The sequence below is a fragment of the Pelodiscus sinensis genome, chromosome 1 (genome assembly GCF_052426305.1).
Source record: "Pelodiscus sinensis isolate ZL-2025 chromosome 1, ASM5242630v1, whole genome shotgun sequence".
NCBI classification, from domain to species: domain Eukaryota; kingdom Metazoa; phylum Chordata; order Testudines; family Trionychidae; genus Pelodiscus; species Pelodiscus sinensis.
In genome coordinates this window covers 119,395,750-119,413,538 of record NC_143052.1, presented here as the reverse complement: position 1 = coordinate 119,413,538, position 17,789 = coordinate 119,395,750, and the positions used below count along the sequence as shown (strand labels likewise).

Below are 17,789 nucleotides of genomic sequence, written 5' to 3'. Positions count from 1 at the left end.
GGATTTACCAGAGGCGAATCAAAGGCCGTACAACAGGGGTCGGCAACCGTTTCAAACCAAAGAGCCAAACTATATCAAAATTCAGAACCAGTAGCCAACGAAGAGTGATATAAGGATGCCCATTTGCATGACTGAACATTTACAACTTAATATTATTTGACATATGATTAATAATAGCATAAATGAAACCTTGTACTACTCACAGATTTTATTTAATGGGACTTCTGCTGCTGCATCTTTTCACACATTTCTTTGAAATTTACATATAACTGGTCAAATCCAGCTTCAGGCATGCATTTAGGCTGTCTGCTGTCAATCTTAAGACGGGGCTGGAGATGTAGGCTGCAGGAATCAGGGTTGGCATGCATGAGGGGCTCAGGCAGAGGATTGTGGTATGTGGGGGGTGCAGGCGTCAGGGTTGGAGGTCTATGAGGGGCTTGGGGCACACACGGTTGGGGTGTGTGGGAGGTGCAGGAAGGCAGGGCAGGGTGGTGGGGGTAGGAAGTAGAGTATTTGGGGGAGAGGGGGTTGGCTCTGGGTTACCTTATCTGGCTGGGGCTGGGCTGCTGCAGCTGGTTCATGGCCTTCCCTCTTACCTGCGCCAGAGCAGGAGGGGACTGCCATCAGCCCTTTCAGTGGCCATACATAGGTTGGACCGTGGGGCCTGTCCCAGGATTGGGGCCAGGGATAGGATGCTGCAGCCAGATGGGGGCTGAGCCCCAATGGGGCCTTTTTGCCAGGCAGCCCCTGGGGGCAGCCGCACCACAACTCCAGCCTTGGGGAAGGGCTAAAGCTAAGGCTGGGGCTGCAGTGAAGCTGCTCCTGGGAATGCATTGCAGCCCTAGCCTCAGGAGCAGCCACACCATGGTCCAGCTCCTGCAGACGAGGCAGTGGTTCGACACGGCTCTACCAAGCCGTGTGACGGCTGCTGGAGCTGGAACCTGGGCCACGGTGCAGTTGTCCCAGTAGAGACAGCTGCAGCCTGGCTCCAACAGCCAGGGCAGCCAGATATGGCCAAAAGAGCCATATTTCATGCCCTACTAGCCATAGGTTGCCGACCCTTGTCATACTATCTGGATGTGATGCACTTCCCGCAACTGCCGTCCTAGTTGTCCAGGCAAACCTGATGTCAACAGCCATTAAGCAACAAGGAAGCATTTGGGGTAGTGCTACATCTTTTGTCCATGGTGCTTACTGCTGTTAGACTTCTTTTACTTAATATCTGCAGGCAATTTATTTTTGAGACTGGTATTCAAACATGACATGCCATTTCTTGAAATAGTACTAAATTCATAACATCATCAAAACTAGAAGATTGTTGAATAATTGGGGAAATGCTATCTTGTAAAAAATGATTCTGTGCGTGCTACAACCTACGTTCTGAAGTCAGATTGCACTACTTGATTGTCAAGAAAGTAGTTTGGATTACTTATCTATAAATCGGCTATCTTAAGAGAGAGACAAGTAATATGTATTTCTAGCTAACTATAGGTTGAATCTCTCTAGTCCAGCATTCTCTAGTCCAGCATCATCCATTGTCTGACATGATTTTAGTTACCTGGATGTCCACTTATCATGGGTTTAGCCAAGTTTTCCGTGGTCCCATAAAGTGTGTTTACAGCCACCTGTCCTGGCTCTCCGTGATCTGTGCTGTTGGTTAGCTTTAATTGACCCCCTAATGTCTTCTAAGAGCCCAGTCAGCAGCGGATGTGTTGGCAAGACTGCTAGACAATGTTGATTTCACATGGTTTGGCAAATTCTCTGGCTCGATACTGGTTAGGTCTCTAGGTGCTGGACTAGAGAGATTCAACCTGTATAGGGTTTTTAAAAATGTATTTCTCATTAGAACTGAATCTGTGTTCCTAAGGTAACCAGTGCCCTCTTGTGGTAGATATTGACTGAAATAGCCATTATGCAAATTTAGGAAGTAAGCTGTTGTTCAGAGTGTACATCTCTGTCAAGTGAAGCTCAGACCATAAAATTCACAGCCTTACCCTGGAGTGTCTCAAAAGTGCATGCAATTGGGCACAAACAATGACACTGAAATGTTGGCAAATGTCTAAGAACAGCACTGATTTAGGGCATAGGTTGGTTTGTTATGAACTCTTACGTTTTCATGTTTGTGTCTCATATAGGTGATGTGCAGTTCATTGACTATGAGTACTCTGGATACAACTACCTGGCTTATGATATTGGAAATCATTTCAATGAGTTTGCAGGTAAAAATTGAATTGCCAACATTTAGAAAGTTTATTGGTAATAAAACAATGAGTCTTTTGATCATTCTATATAGTGCTTTTTGCCTGAAGCTTTTCGAAACCCCGACTCTAATAAACCACTCAGTGCCAGCGGTTACTACGTGTAACACATTTTTATAGCACTTATCCCTAAATAGCATTATGTAGGATCTCAAATGAAAGTCAGGATCGTGCTGGTCACATAGAATGTAAATGTATGTACTGATATTTTATAAGTTACTTTGTCATATTGAAAATGTGCTCTTACAGATTGTCAGGGTTATTACTCCCCAAGAGAAGTGGAAAACTAGCTTTTTGTCATGCCAGAGATTTTATCCATCCGTCTTTTGAAATATCAATTGAGTATTGTCTTATCCACAATCACCAGTCTGAGCTAAATACAGATGGAGATTTGTGAGATTTAAGAAAAATAGAGGAACAACACAAGGAGAAGAATCTTTGTCTAGGACAGACTTTAAAAGTTTATTGGAGTATGTTGGGATAGAAACACCATCCTGTTATGCTGAACTTGAGGAAGTCATTGAGCAGAGCAATTACATTCATGAAAACAGGATCCCAACTTGTCCTGGTTGGAATTCCTGCAAGATCGCTTTTGGGTGACTTAGGAATGCTTTTAGATGTGCCAGGTGATTAGCCTGTTACAGTTTAATCTAGTAAGAAGTATGTTCTATTTTGTGTGTAACCATTTATGTTTCTGCTTATTATCCTTATCCTTTAAATATTAATCTTGGGTAACAAACTTACGATTGTTTCACTATATGTCTCAGTTCTATGATGATATAACAAATCTGATTTTGAATTGTACCAGTCAGCCTGTATGTACATTGATCCTTTGGAGAAATCTTAGCTGGTAATTGCTGAGAGTGTCCTGGATAATGGCTGTATACAACAGAGGGACTCTTTCCGTGGAGCTTGGGAGCTAGGATACACCTACTGGTAACTACAAGGCGAAAGTAAGGGCTGGCATAGCCTAAGGAAATTATTTGGGTTGCCAACAGACAGGTGAGGTTAAAGAGCACAAGCAAATCCTTGCTCTCACTGGTGGCAAGAGGATAACAAGGTGACTTTCAGTCCTGGGTGCCCTAAGAAAATGTCACAAAAATGTATTAAGGTAATCGATTAATTTAACTTAAAATCTCTGTTGGAGCTAATTATGTGCCCACTTTGCAATAGTGGGAATTAAGATGTTGGAAGCCTGTGATTTGGACAGAGCCATACAAGAAGTATGGCAGAGCCAAAAATAGACTTCCCTACTTCCTGATCTCTGCTTTAATAGTGAGATCATCCTTTGCTCTGTGTTATTAAAAAACCAATAAGGGCTCTAGTGCTCTTTCCCTCCCAGTACAGGTATGATGGTGTAATTCATATATAATAACTTCTACCACCAAACAGCAATCTTGTGATTCCTTGCACAACTTCTTGCAGTTGAGACTTTGGCTTTGACTTGATTTTTGATAAATTGAATAGAATAGAACAAGAGTTAAGGCTAATGTGCAGATGTGTGAGAAAGGGAGAAGTTAAGGTTTAGGAAGATAGGAAAAACTATACTCATTCAACAAGCGGCTTATCTAGTCAAGTTTAGTTCTTTACTCTTGACTTGGAAAGTTTAAATAACAGTGGCTGACTTACCTTCTGTATGCCATTTTCTTTGGCAACAGGGTTAGAGTGGAAATGCCACTGTATGCCACCATAATGATTATAGTACAGCACTGTAAATACAGTACAGAAGAAAGTTTTAAGTAATCCTAATCTATTTTGTCAGTGTTTTCCAAGTTGTGTAGTTCTAAACTGGTCATGGTAAATCACATTCAGAATTTAATTCATTGACAGCACAGCTTGCTCTTTGAAACCTATTTGTTCAATTTGTTTTGTAGAGCATTTTATACAATTTGTCTCTCAGAAATTTAAGAATTAATCTTGGTCAGTGTTCTTCTTGCAGAGGGATAGATCTCTTTTAATGGTTAGAGCCCTGAGCGGATACATAATTGTATCTGCAAAAATGAGCCACAGATACCTGCATCTGTGGATATAAAGCAGACATCTGCACATCCGCAGGGCTCTACACATGGTAGAAAATGCAGAGACCCACTTTCCACCACCAGTGATTAAATATGGCAGAAGACCATGTTTAATCCTATATCTGTTGGGGGAGCAGAGATTGGCAAAAGGTGAGGAACTTCACAGGGAGCAAATCCACGATTTTTAAAAGGTTAGAACTAGATCAAGGGTGATGACAAGGTTAAACCATGAAGACACATGAAGCTTACAGCTCCAAATAGTAGGAAGGAAAGGGAATAGGGTTGTGGTTGAAAGGATTCCTTTTGTGTAAGAAATACACATCTGTCTGAAACATTACCTTGGTTTTTGATGACACAAGTGTACCTGAATGTCTCATGTTTTGTAACAAGGATTCAGATTGCGTACAGATTTCTTCTTTCAAAAAGGGCTGTAAGTTCTAGTGAATTTCCCTGGGAACATTCTGAGGACAGAAGCTTTATTTTCATGGGACTTTCCCCATACAGTTGTAACTTGCTAATGTTCAGATGATACCAGCCCACAAATACATGCGTATGTTAGCAATGAGTAAGTATTAAGGCACTAAATTTTTCATAATGTGAGTGTCCTATTTGTCTTTATTTGTAGAAGGGTATGCATTGATGTGAGTATCTGAATCTGTTCATACTTAGTTATCTGTAGTAGACATTTGCAAAGTTTCTAAAAAGTATATGTCACTTATTGTGAAATCAAACAAATATCAATAAATGTTTTTTTGTTTTGTTTTTTCTTTTGTTGGAAGGAGTGAGTGAGGTAGACTACAGCCTTTATCCAGATAGAGAATTACAAGATCAGTGGCTGAGATCTTACCTTGAGGCCTATAAGGAATATAAGGGTTTCGGTACAGATGTTACTGAGAAGGAGGTAGAAATACTGTATGTGCAAGTCAATCAGTTTGCATTGGTAAGTTACTCAATGTTGTTATTAATATGTATGCAACAACCCAGGTATGTGTACCGCTTTATAGCCCAGTAAAACTATTTGTACCAAGAAACTTACAGTCTTAAGATTATGCAATACCTGCAGGAAATCTTTAATACAATATTTTTTAAGTGTTAGTTTTTCTTACTATTACTGACAACATTACATAATGAATATTGTTCAATTTCAATTTGTTTGTGTTAGTTTAAATCTATGTGTAGATCTTTGGGAAGTAAATGGATTCACTGCTAAGCCCTTACTATCTGGATAGCTTTAGTGGCTTTATTCCCTCGCACAGGGTCTTTCTGGCAAGGTAAAGTCAACTAGAATCCATCATCTAGAACAGTGGTTCTCAAACTTTTTGGCCCGTGGACAACCTGGCTCAATGTAAGTTGCGAATGGAAACTTACCATTAATTACATAATTATGTCTGAGCTATTTTGGTAGTGCTGCAGCTAGAGAGACTGGTTTAATTTAAATTATTAAACAGATTAAGCACTTTAATAAACTAATATGAGAAAGTTAAACTTTATTTTATTTAAAATATTATTTTATGTCCACCACAAAAGGTTTCAATGTTTTCTTGATTTATAGTAGGTGTAGGAAACCTTTTTTGTGTCAGAGGCCACTGACTCACTGAAAACTCAGTTGGGGACCCCATAAGTGAGAAGCAAACAAACTCCTTCAAAAACCCCCAAGGCTCACTAAAGTGACCCCCAATTAAGACACCTCATTTCTCTGGTGCTTCACCCCCACAGGGCAAGGGGAAGGGAAGAGACAAGGAGGACTGAGGTTCAGGGCTTCCCATAGGCCTGATTTACTTTTCTGGGGTTCTGGAGTTAGTGGATTTTATGGATCCCCTTTAGGCTCTGGGGTAGGGACAAAAATGAGGGGTTCAGTGTGTGGGACGAGGCTACCAGTGATTGGGATAGGGATGTGGTGCAGGATCTGGGGGGGAGGTGGGGTGCAGGAGGGAGTGAGGGTGCAAGGTCTGGGTAGGAGGTAGGGTGAAGAAGCAGGCTGGGAGTAGGGTTTCTGTCCAGGGGGAGTGAGCAGGAGTAAGGGAAGGTGCAAGAAGCAACTGTGGATGCAGGAGCAGGGTGGTGGTAAGTCTCTGATCATGGGGGAGGGTGCAGGAGCAGACTGCAGGTAGGGTGTCTGGCCTGGGTCAGGGAGATGAGGATAGGGAGTGCCTGGGGTTAATGCTGGAGGGAAGAGTGGTTGAAGGGGTTCAGGGCGATGGCAAGGGCAGTGTGGCAGGGAATAGGCCTGGGGCAAGGTGTTTAGGGAATGTGGTTCAGGGAAATGGAGGAGCAGGGAGGCTGGGCTGTGGTGCAGCAAGGTCAGGGTAGTCAGGTAGGTGACCCGGGGGGGGGAGGGGTCCAGTTCTGCAGAGGATAGGGTACCACTGAGGTCCAGTCCATCGTGTCCTTGGGGGCTGAGATGCTGCTTGGCCCCTCCCCCAAGACCGAGCCCCCATGGATGCAGGGTCCTAAGCCCTCTCCTGCATATACAGGGTCCTCAGTCCCAGCATTGCCTCCTCTCACTGCTGCTAGGCATGGTGCAGCCCAACCTGCTGCTAGGGAAGTGGGGGTTTGCACTGCCTGCTCACACACCACGAGATCCTGCCCCGCCCTGCCTAACTCTGCACAGCCCAACCTGCTGCCTGCCCCCATGGGACCAACCAAGGAACGCACCGCTCTTATCATGGTGGCGGCGCTCCTTCATGTGTAAGCTCCACGGCCCACGCACAGTGGAGGGGAGTTTGCCTCTTTCACCTCCCTGCCTGCCAGCTGGAGCTAATGCTGCAGCCTCACAGCTGTGCAGGCTTCCCACTGCATGGGGGAGGAAGGAAGGTGAGCTCCTGCCGAAAACCACTAGTGGCCCATGGACTGCACTTTGAGAACCACTGATCTAGAAGTACCATGTTTAAGTTGACTGCATATTTTTCTTTCGTTCCTCTGTTTAAGTATCTTATGTGAAGAAGGACCTGTTGTTCTTGGGATATAGCTTCCCCCAAACAATAGTGCCAGAGTCAATTTGATTGTGAGATTTCTCCATCTTAAGGAAAAACCTAAGTCATGGAGGGATTTTTCATGTTGACCAGCAAAGATGGGCTAGCATGATACATTCTAAACACACCCCAAAGTCCTGCTGGCTTGAATAGGAATCCTGATTTGAACTGATCGCCTACATAGTGAAATGAGCCTTGTCAAGCCTTACTCCAGATTATTTTTAAGAACCAAAGTATTGCGTGTTGAACTATGTAACGTATCTGGAGCAATAAGTGTGTGTCTTCCATAGAATTTGCCTGCATCTCATTGAGGTTTAACTTGATAGTCTAAAATCAGTCACCTGGTGCTGATCAACAAATCATCAGTTTTGAAGTCTCTCCACACCAGAGCGCTAAATTTATAATTATTGAGTTGAGGAAAGTTAATGTGACTTTGCCTTAAGAGATTGGTGGTGTGTGTGGTGTTGTCTGTAGCTTAAATGTGTGTAAATTGGACCTTAAAGTACATAAAATTTGGCAAAGACTAAAATTCTGTGTTGGAAAAATAAAAAGAATTGTAACTTGGATCAAATGTAGTTTGATGACTTTACATAGAACACTCATGTCTTGTTTTATAGCAAAAAGCTGAAGGCTGCACTCTCTAGTCCTAGATGCTTTTTCATCCTTTCTCTGCTTCCGCAGATCTGTCTCTGAATAGCTATGTCTGCTATCATAGTGCTAGAGTATTGCTTGGGACTGACTTCCCAACACCACTTAAATCTCTAAAATTGTATCTAGTCCATTCTAAGTACTGTCAAGGCTTGTTCATGCTGTGTATAGATCATAGTATGATGTGTCATAGCAGCAGTGCCTCTTGCCCTTCATTTACTTAGGCTAAAATAAAGTCTTTAAAACTGTAGCAATAATTCATGGTATTCCAGTAGGAATGAAACTCTGGGCAGCTAATATGGCCTTATGGTTCCAAGTACTCTTTTTTTTTTTTAACTTTTTTGGCCCATGTATATCTGATACGTGAGATGCATAATCATAAGTGACTTCTCCAGTTTTCTGGTTACAGTGAAGAATTTTGGTTGGCTTTCCAAGAGGATGATCCACTAGACAAGTCTGTATTAGAAAATATTGCAGTTCTTACTGCTCATTTGTTTAGTGCTGTTAGTACCAGCTGTGGAAATTATATTATATTCAGCTGTCCCACTTACTAAATTAGTAAAGCTAGATTTGCACTATGCAAGTCTGTTTCAGAATATGTAGCATTGTTTCATGAGCTCTAAACTTTGTTCATATTAATGCTTAAGGGGAAGGATTGAATTTGTTTACTAAACAGATTAAGGCCTATCTGTAGACCACACATGTTGTACAAATGCTATAAAATTAGAGTTCCTTTAATGTTGACTAAACATCATTAATGTGTAGGGTCATGTTAAAAAGTGAAGCATATTGGTGCCAAATATTAAATATCTGAAAATAAATATGTATGTATACATTGCTGCAAATATTTTATCAGAGAAGCATAGGTGATTTGTGAACACTGTTGAACAAGAACTTTTCTAGAAAGAGATGTTCATGTTTGGGTGTTTGGCATATTTGACAGTTTTCAGATTTATATCACTTGTTGGTATCTGGTTTCAGAAACATTACATTTTATAACAATCTTTAATTCTGAAATAACACTTTAGGCTTTGTTGGGGGTAATTGTAGAATAGTCCATCAGACACGCCAATTTGTTCATTCTTTTTAACACATACTTGCTTTATAGAACATTAAGCTAATAATCTTTTAATTATTTTCTCCTTAGGCTTCTCATTTCTTTTGGGGATTGTGGGCTCTGATTCAAGCCAAATATTCCACCATTGATTTCGATTTTCTAGGGTAAGTGACTATCTATAATAAAGATGTTAAATTGCGTTTAATCAGCTAATCAGGTAGCTGATGCAATTTCCATTGACTACTCAATTAGGTGATGGGGGGGAAACTGCGGAGCCTCAGGGTGGTTAGCTCTTGGCCCTGGATGCTAACCCCACTGTGACTCTGTCTTTTAAACTTAGTAAAAGCCACCAGGCTCCTAATGCATTTAAAAAGCAGAACCGCAGCAAACCCCCTTATCAACTAATCAAGTAGTCGATGGAAATTCCATCGACCACTCGATTAGCTTACTAACTGCTAGTTAACATCCCTAGAATGGACTTCAGATCAAAGAAGCAGATCTATTCCTATTTTAAAAAAAAAATCCTTCCAAATAGCAAAGGACATTATTCTAAAAAATTTTAAATATTTTTCTTTTTTTAGTGTCCTTTCTTGAGATACTAGCTAATGTTAATGTGCGACTTCATCAAAAGAAAAAATGTTTAAACTCCTAATGAATGCACCTTGCAGTATGAAGAGAAAAACCTGTTACCAAAAGACTGCACATTTTTCTGGAATTTTGTTCAGCCCTTAGCTGAAATGCTAGTTTAGGTCATACTTAAGTAACTCATACTTAAGACTGAGTCATATTGTGCCTGGCTAATTAAATACTATGTTGAGATCATGCTTGGTTCACCTGAAACTCACTAGACTAGTAAATCAGTCAAAAGATTGTAAAAGATAGTAACCAGTAGATGGCACAATAAACTAAAGTATCACATGATACTGCACAAAAGCATGTTGCTGTTGTGAAATTTTACAATATGATTTCAAGACTCTTGCCATACACATAATCAGACTCTTAAAGAATTCTCGGCTCTTTAATTTTGTTTCAATTCTTTTTTTTAATAGGTATGCAATTGTTCGTTTTAACCAGTACTTCAAAATGAAGCCAGAGGTCACAGCATTAAAACTTCCTGAGTAATGAAGAGGAACCTCAATTATCCTCAAGTGGATAAGTGATCCTTAAGAACCCTTTCTGAGAACAGATACTGAAAAAGCTAAACATTTGTTTAAATTCTGTAATGTTCACTTGGTTGTTTTGCTTTACAAATGATGCCTCTAATCAAGCTGTAGTGTGAAATCTAATAAGAGCATACCTACTGTTGATATAAAATGGATTAGAAACTTGCTAAATCTATACAGTGGTAGAGATGGCAATTTAATCCTTACTTAAGTAATTTAACATATGTTGTATGTGAATTATTTATTATAAGTTTAACATGATTCCATTGCTGCTTTCATCAATTTCTGTAAAGGTTGAGTGGAGGCAGTGAAACTATTCCAAAGGATTTGCTTTTTCACAACTTACTTTAAGAAAGTGACTAACTTATATAAAGACTGTAAATGGTCAGTAGTGAACCTTAATCTTTTAACTGTATACACAGAAAAGAACCCATGAATAGTGGTAATTTACTCTTGAAATGCCAATCACTGGTACCAACTATTTGAGGGAAGGGAGATGAGGATAAAAAGCAGTTTTCCCCATCACTGTACTTTTCATTTTATAGCAAGACCTCTGTAGGGATATTAGGGTTAAATATCAACATTTTGACTCTCCTTCTGCTAGTACTACATAATAGAAATCTGAAGGGCAGGTTTTTTTTTTGTTTTGTTTTTGTTTTGTTTTGGCCACCTGATTATTTAGGAACGTGTATAGTATCTGACAGGAAATTCTTGTTTGCTAAATTTTTCCATTTTTTAAAAGATCACTATTTGATCTTGGGATCAAAACAGTATTACATCAGTTAAAGAATACATAGATTTTAAAACCTTTTTCTTTCTTTCCTCATCTTTCAAGCATGGATTCTTGTCTTTAAATACGTAGGTTCAGTAGTTATAGATTCTTTTGCAATTTATGGCTATCTTGCTTATACTGATGGAAAAATTTTGGTAGCTCAAAGTCTCAAGTTCAAAGGATGTCCTTCAAATATGTGAGGTTTTGAACTGTGGGTCTTTGATCATCCTCTTTTTTGTTTTGTTTTGTTGACGCTATTATACCAAGAATGATTTGAAGTACAAAATGTGAATTGAAAAGAAAATGTTTACTTTTGACTGTGTATGTTGAGAGGTTGGGGATGATGCTTTAAATCTTGAAAATTGCTGTGGAGTTGAGCAGTCAGTCAATTCTGATTATTACTCTGAAAAAAACTTTGTACTTTGGTCACTGAAGTGCCCACATGTACAAAGTCTGTTTGTATGCACATACAATATGTGCAAACATAAACTCACCTTAGGATTTTAGATTTTATGGAGATTCTGTTGCAGTTTCAGCAGTGGGATTTATTCAAAATCGTTTGATAGCATATTGTCAAATGCCGATTGGCTTTACAAAAGCATAGCTTGTTTCAGGATACTTAAAGCAATTGAATGAAAAACTTTCACATTCTACACCATTTTGAATGGTGTTCTGCTATTTTACAAAAGTAAGTTTTATTCCTTAAAGCTAGTTGGTATTCATCAACTGGTGGTTCCAATCATGGGTTTCTTGCAATCACATTCCTAAAGTTTTAATATAAATGGATAAACTTTTCATTTGAAGGAAACAAAACCTTGAAAGCCAGTCTTATTTAGCACTTACTAAACAAGTTTATTAAATTGGTCAGGTTCTGTTCCTAGTCTAAATAAATTGCATTTCCTTCTGTAGCATTATCAAGGATGTTGTTGCTAGAGCTCATGAAAGTGACAGACAGCGAACAGCTTTTTAATTTTTGTATCTGACAAAATTCTCTCCTTGCTAGGAGTACTACTCTGCCACATTTACTTATGTTAAGCAATAGCTTGGTTGGTGAGATGTACCTTTTTAATTTCAGCAAGACTTCACAGAGTAAGATACTACTCAGTGTAACAGTGTTGGATCTGAAAAAACTTATTTTAATATTTAAAAAAAAAAACCACTTTCCTGATAAAGTGAAAAGTTCTTTTCTAGTATTGGTAACACATATACAGATATTTGGGAGAGAGAATATAAGAGTTAGCTTTTAAACTTGGTTTTAACCTGGAAAATTGGAACACTTACCAGACCCTCCCCCCTTTCTAACTCCAAGTACTGTGTTAAAATGTATACAGTGATGTGTGTTTGTTCTGAAGTACAGTACAGCTCTTATTAGCCCTCATTGTTTTCAAACTCTTTGGCTATTCATGAGTGGTGTCCCATACTCCGAGACCACAAGGCCCAAAGAGGTAGTTTGACATCTCCCCTCTTTCCCCCCCTCCCCCCAAACAGCTGAATGAGAGCATTTTTTAGAAGAATGCTAGCTGAAAGGGGCTTGTTACTTTGATTTCTACTGTAGAAAGCAGGACTTTACAAATAATGTACAAATATACAGGTTATCATCAAAGAAATAACCTGATTCCACAATCAATTTCTTATATAGTCCCGCTAGAACTTGGAAATTGGCTAACCATTCAAGTCAAAATAAAGTAATTCTGGGGATCATTCCTTCTGCAAGAGGGCAAGATCAAAGCTAGGTGTCTCCTGGGCAGTTTATACGTTCCATTTTCTTTCTGCTGTAGTAGCTCTTCCTTAAGATGTTGGTACTGTTCAGGATTGAAGTTGTACTGTAGTTCTTTATAAACAAACATGTTTATATTGCAGGTAACAATCTTTGAGCAGGCAAATTTTATCTTTTGTGATTGGTCCTGGGCCTCAGCCTCAGTCATGTTGAGTTGCTAAATTCCACTGAACTCCTTTCATAGGCCTCAAATACTTTGGGGCAAAGATATTTTAAACACGGTAATCTTTGCCTGAGACATTTTTAAGAAGCGTGAGACTTTATCGCAGAATTATAATAAGAGACTTTGCAGTATAATAGAGGGGTGCATTTTCACATTATGTATTGAAATCCATATTAGAAAACATGGCAGCAATAGTTTCTATTCAAAACTAGAATATAAAACAAACTCTGAATTCCTAGATCAAGTTGAGAGACCTAATTAGGACATAGTTACTCTTCCCAAAATTAAATGCCAGTCACGTGGGGTCTCGCACCTCATCAGTTTTGTCCAGTACTGTTCAGAATTCGCTCTGCTATGGAGGCTGTCCTGCAAACATGTTCCAGTGGAAACTTGGGATGGCACTGCAGGGTGCAAACTTGTAACTGCAAAAACTTTTCTGTCTGAACATGGGTGAATTAACAGAACACCAGATTTATTAAAATTCATTTCCTTTTTCTTAATAACTTGAGGCTATTTTAAAAGGAAAATGTCTCAGAGCTCTAGAAATATCCATCCTGGCTTTGTGTTGCCAAGAAGATACTCTGTTGCCTTCTGTTAAGCTAAAAACTTGAATGCCAAAATTAATAACTCCTACTGTATAGTTAAATCTATATTGTAAATATAAAGAAGGTTGTTAGTGATGGCATTCATGCATGAGCAGCATCCGTCAGTAGACCATAGTGGCCTGGTTGCTTTTGTAAAGCAGAGTTGTGTGAATTTTTTTCTTCTGAACCTTTTCTACAATCAGACCAGGTTAATCCATGTCTGATGTAATAAGACACGTAAGCATCAGAGCTTTTTAAACAATTACAAGTCTCATGTAACTTTTAAACTCATTCATCTAGCATTCTTCTGCATTTTAAAAAATAATTGTCAAACTGATTCACATTAACTGGGTCTGACTGGATATGTATATACAACACTGTAAATAACCATTTGTAAATTAGTGTGAATTGTACCGTATCTTGCATTTATGGACTTGTGTATTACATTGTACTCTTGCTCTTATTTTGTAGAAATTTTGATGTAAAGAAAAAATCCAACTGTGTGCTGACTTTTTTTTTTGTTAAATTGACCATATTCAAGGCATCTGCGTTTGTGTGATAATCACATACATTACCTTTTAAATGGAACATACTTGTTTTATGTTAATAAGGTATCCATTATAGCCTCCTTGCTGCCATTGGTTGCTTTCCATGTGTTTTTTAGGTTCCTTTGCTTTGGGGGATAAATGAATAGTAATATGTTTAGGTGGAGGTAAGAGCTATTCTAGTAACAAGGCAAATTAAAAATGCTAATCAGAAGTAAACGTATTGCCTTTGAACATAGGGAAACTTAAACCTGATACTGGCATCTTAAATATTGTCATGCCCCATATGCATCATTGGCAGTCAGTAGTTTCTGCTGAACATGCATGTGGAAGTACCCTTAAATACCATTCTTTAAAACTTATTGGTGTTCCAGTGGTGGCAGAAGTTTAAGGGAATACGCAGAAAAATTCCTACGCTAGAAGTGTCCAGTGTACATAAGCTGTGTAATAACGGGGGAATTAATTACTGTTGTGCAACTGTGTTTGATATACTAAAACCAAATACGCTCCTACTTATCAATTTTCAGAATGTTGCAGTAGCTAAGGTAGTAACAACTAACTAGTAGCCCACTCATATTTATGAAAACTGATGTGTACATTCTTCCACCAAATCCTCTCCAAGTCTATATAGAAAATACAGGACTAATACAAATGTTCCTCTCAAAAGGTAAAAACAACTTTCCTTGGACTTTCAGTAAAATTAAATGAACCAGTTTACTGATGTGAATTGAACAAAAGCAGTAATTTGAACTTTGAAGGGAAGTTATGGCAACCTATAGGTATATTCGTTCCCTTTAGTTATTGTAACAAATTAACTGAATTCTTTTTTTCTTGATACAATACCCTTTCATTATTTGGAAGTCAGAACTATTCCCATCAAGCTTAACCTTATTCAGATAATTAATGGCTGCTGTCATTTAAAAAAATGACTTAGCACCACAGTTTCTGATTTAGGAAATCCCCTGGTGATGAGGGAATTAACTTCAGAAGTGAAGTGTTAAGTATTGTACACAAGCTTCTCTGAACTCTTGCTGTATACAATAAAGGCCTTTTAAATGCCAAAAGGTCAATGGGTGGGGGAATAAATACAGGATAAAGAGAGGTAAGAGGAAAATAATCCACTTGAATCACGTTTAGACTTATGTTTTTGACTGCCTTATATTCAGGCAGTTTACGGATTGGATCAGATTATAAAGGAAAGGGAGTTCATTTTAGCATGAGGAAGCCTGGATTTCTTTAAAAAAAGGCTGTTGGCAATTAAGAGACTTCAAAGTATATCCTTATTTCCCTCCCACCAAAACATTTTTTAAATGGACGTAATCATGAACTAGTCCAAAAATTTCCTGATAAAACCTTCATCCTTTGTCCAAGATGGAATAGAATTCCTTTTGTTGGGGATGCTTGCTTTGATGTCTATCAGGAGGATTTGCTACTAGACTGTAAATTTGGGTTGGCTGGCTTGTTCAGTGGGGTTTAATGTTTTGCATTTTGATTGATTGATTGATTTTAGTTGCCTTTTGAAAAAATTCCCCTTAAAAATATGTACAAGTACTAAACTGGTCAAATTAGCACCTAACCCTATGCCATCTCTCACACCATGCAGGATGTAATTACAGTTGTTGAACAGTAGCAATCAAGTCATATTTCCAGAGATTCTAGTACTGGTGTGTTTTATACACTTTCTACTGTGGATTTAATGCTATTTGACACTTGGTTATGAAGGATATGGCTGACTGTTTTTTGTGCCATGTTGGTGTTCCATTTGCTAACTGCACAGTTAGAAAGAGGGAGATTCTTTGAGGTGGTTAAATTGCACGTGTCCAGAGCGTACATGATTAGCTTTGTGGCCTACAGGCAGATCCCTGGAATGGAAAAGAAAATGTGTAAATTGTTTGCACATGCCAGTTGTGTGGTGCAACTTTAGTGAAGTGGCGAGACTCTGGAAGTTTCATTATTTTGACTTCAGGTAGCTTTACCAATGAGATGTTTTGTGTAGTTAGTCAATATCCTAGTTAACTAACAGAGGGAATCTTCTAAAACTGCATTGTGCTGTATTTTAGTCTGCACAATTGGCTAGTTTGCATAGCATGCAGTAGTTTGATTCTTTAAAATGCTGAATAGTCTTGAAGATACTCTTGCTTCATATGCTTTAACTATAGCTTTTTCATTCAGCAGCAAGAGAGGTTGATTTGAAACAGTGCTGTAGTGTCAGATAAATGATCTCATCACAGGACTGAGAGCCAAGAATACCAGCTAATTCAGAACTTGATACTAATTCCCTTTGTGGCCTTTGAAAGCTGTGTAGCTTCCCTGCCTCAGTGTCCTCAGCTTGTAAATAATTCTCCATTTCAATATGTCTCCCATGGATGCTGTGAGCATTAAGTTAGTGTTTGCAAAGTGACAGTTCTAGTTTCATGTAATGCCACTATCCGTTTAAAAATTATTTGTCTTTGTGTGTGTATTTTTTTCACACAACTGAGAGAAATGCACACAAAACATAATGTGAAGCTGGCATATGGGGGAAATGGTGTACCCAACCAGTCACAATGATCAAATTTACACAAAATAACATAAAAACAAAAAAATTAATCAGTTACAATGTTGATGTTTACTTCTCATAATAGCTGTGAAATCTTCAGTCAAGAGTGTGTGTGTATGGGGGGGGGGGGTGGTTGTTGTTGTTGTTACAATGACCCTTCTTTCATTTGTGTATCTCCAATACAGTTTGTGGTAGTGTAATGCAGTGTTGTACATAAGAGCTTTGATTAGTCTCAGCACTGAGAATGTATCTGTATCTTAAACAAATATAACTTGAAGTAGATTTATTCGTCCACAAATTTGTATTAGCCAGCTATCCCAAGCCCTGGAACACTTGTGAAGATAGATAGGTTATGGGATAATAAAGAATACTTTCCAATGTCACTTCATTGTTCCACAACATTTTTTTCCAGTGTTTTCTCATTTTTATGTTTGTTAATTCATATGGTCCTGTGAATAAAATGGCTCCAATCTTCAAAAATGTTTTTGTCATGGAGTTAACATGCATTCTGTTTATTCATCAGCTATCACAGGAGTGAACTGTTTCTTTTGAACTAAACATTGTTGGAGCTATGTTATAATAAAGGCCTTCAACCACTGATTAAATGAAGGAATGTATCTTTCATAGATTTATATTGTGTAAATACTTTAAAACTGGTTGTAACAATAAAGCTGGTTTCTGACTGCATTACGTTTTTATTTTTTTCACTTGAGCTACTGCATGCTGTTATGTTTATTGTCAAGGCTACATATTTCTATTATGAATACAGATTTCCAGGAGTTCATGACTCACGTGGAAATAAAAAATCATTGGGGCTAGTACTTGACTTAGAAACATTAATAGGCTTATAGTTTTTGTTTCTTACAAATTGAACATTGCTATGGCAATTAACCAGTCCATGTTTTAAAAGAGGCAGAGAGTACAGAAGATATGAATGAATCACATAACTCCTGCTGCTGCTAATATTCAAGCATCTGACTAGTGTGTACACACTCTCTCGCTCTCTCTGTGTTATGGTAAGTAGAAATTCCCTTTGATATCTATAGGAATTAGTACCCAAACTGATGACACAATCTTGGCCTTTTGTGTGGCTCTAATAATGGTTGACATGTTAAAATGCTGTTTGATGACATCTTATTGGACAGAGGCACCCCTCACACGTGCAGTAACATCCTGTCATTGTTCCAGCCGGAAAATAGGGCATGATTTTTGAAGTTGTGACCAAATTATTTATACCAAATTGTCAGCAGTGAGCATATGGGGTGGAAATATTCCTTGAGCTAAATTCTGCTT

At 38.6% G+C, this 17,789-nt stretch overlaps 1 protein-coding gene across 1 annotated transcript in view; it reads left to right on the top strand.

Moving 5' to 3' along the window:
• The window catches only part of ETNK1 (ethanolamine kinase 1), a 47,126-nt gene extending 29,943 nt beyond the window's left edge, over positions 1-17,183 (top strand). Inside the window, exons 5-8 of the mRNA XM_075898229.2 lie at positions 2,136-2,219; positions 5,056-5,216; positions 9,044-9,117; positions 10,003-17,183. Coding sequence (XP_075754344.1) covers positions 2,136-2,219; positions 5,056-5,216; positions 9,044-9,117; positions 10,003-10,075 — 392 coding nt within the window. The 3' untranslated portion in view covers positions 10,076-17,183. The remainder of the gene's footprint in view (positions 1-2,135; positions 2,220-5,055; positions 5,217-9,043; positions 9,118-10,002) is intronic.
• Positions 17,184-17,789: the final 606 nt, after the last annotated feature.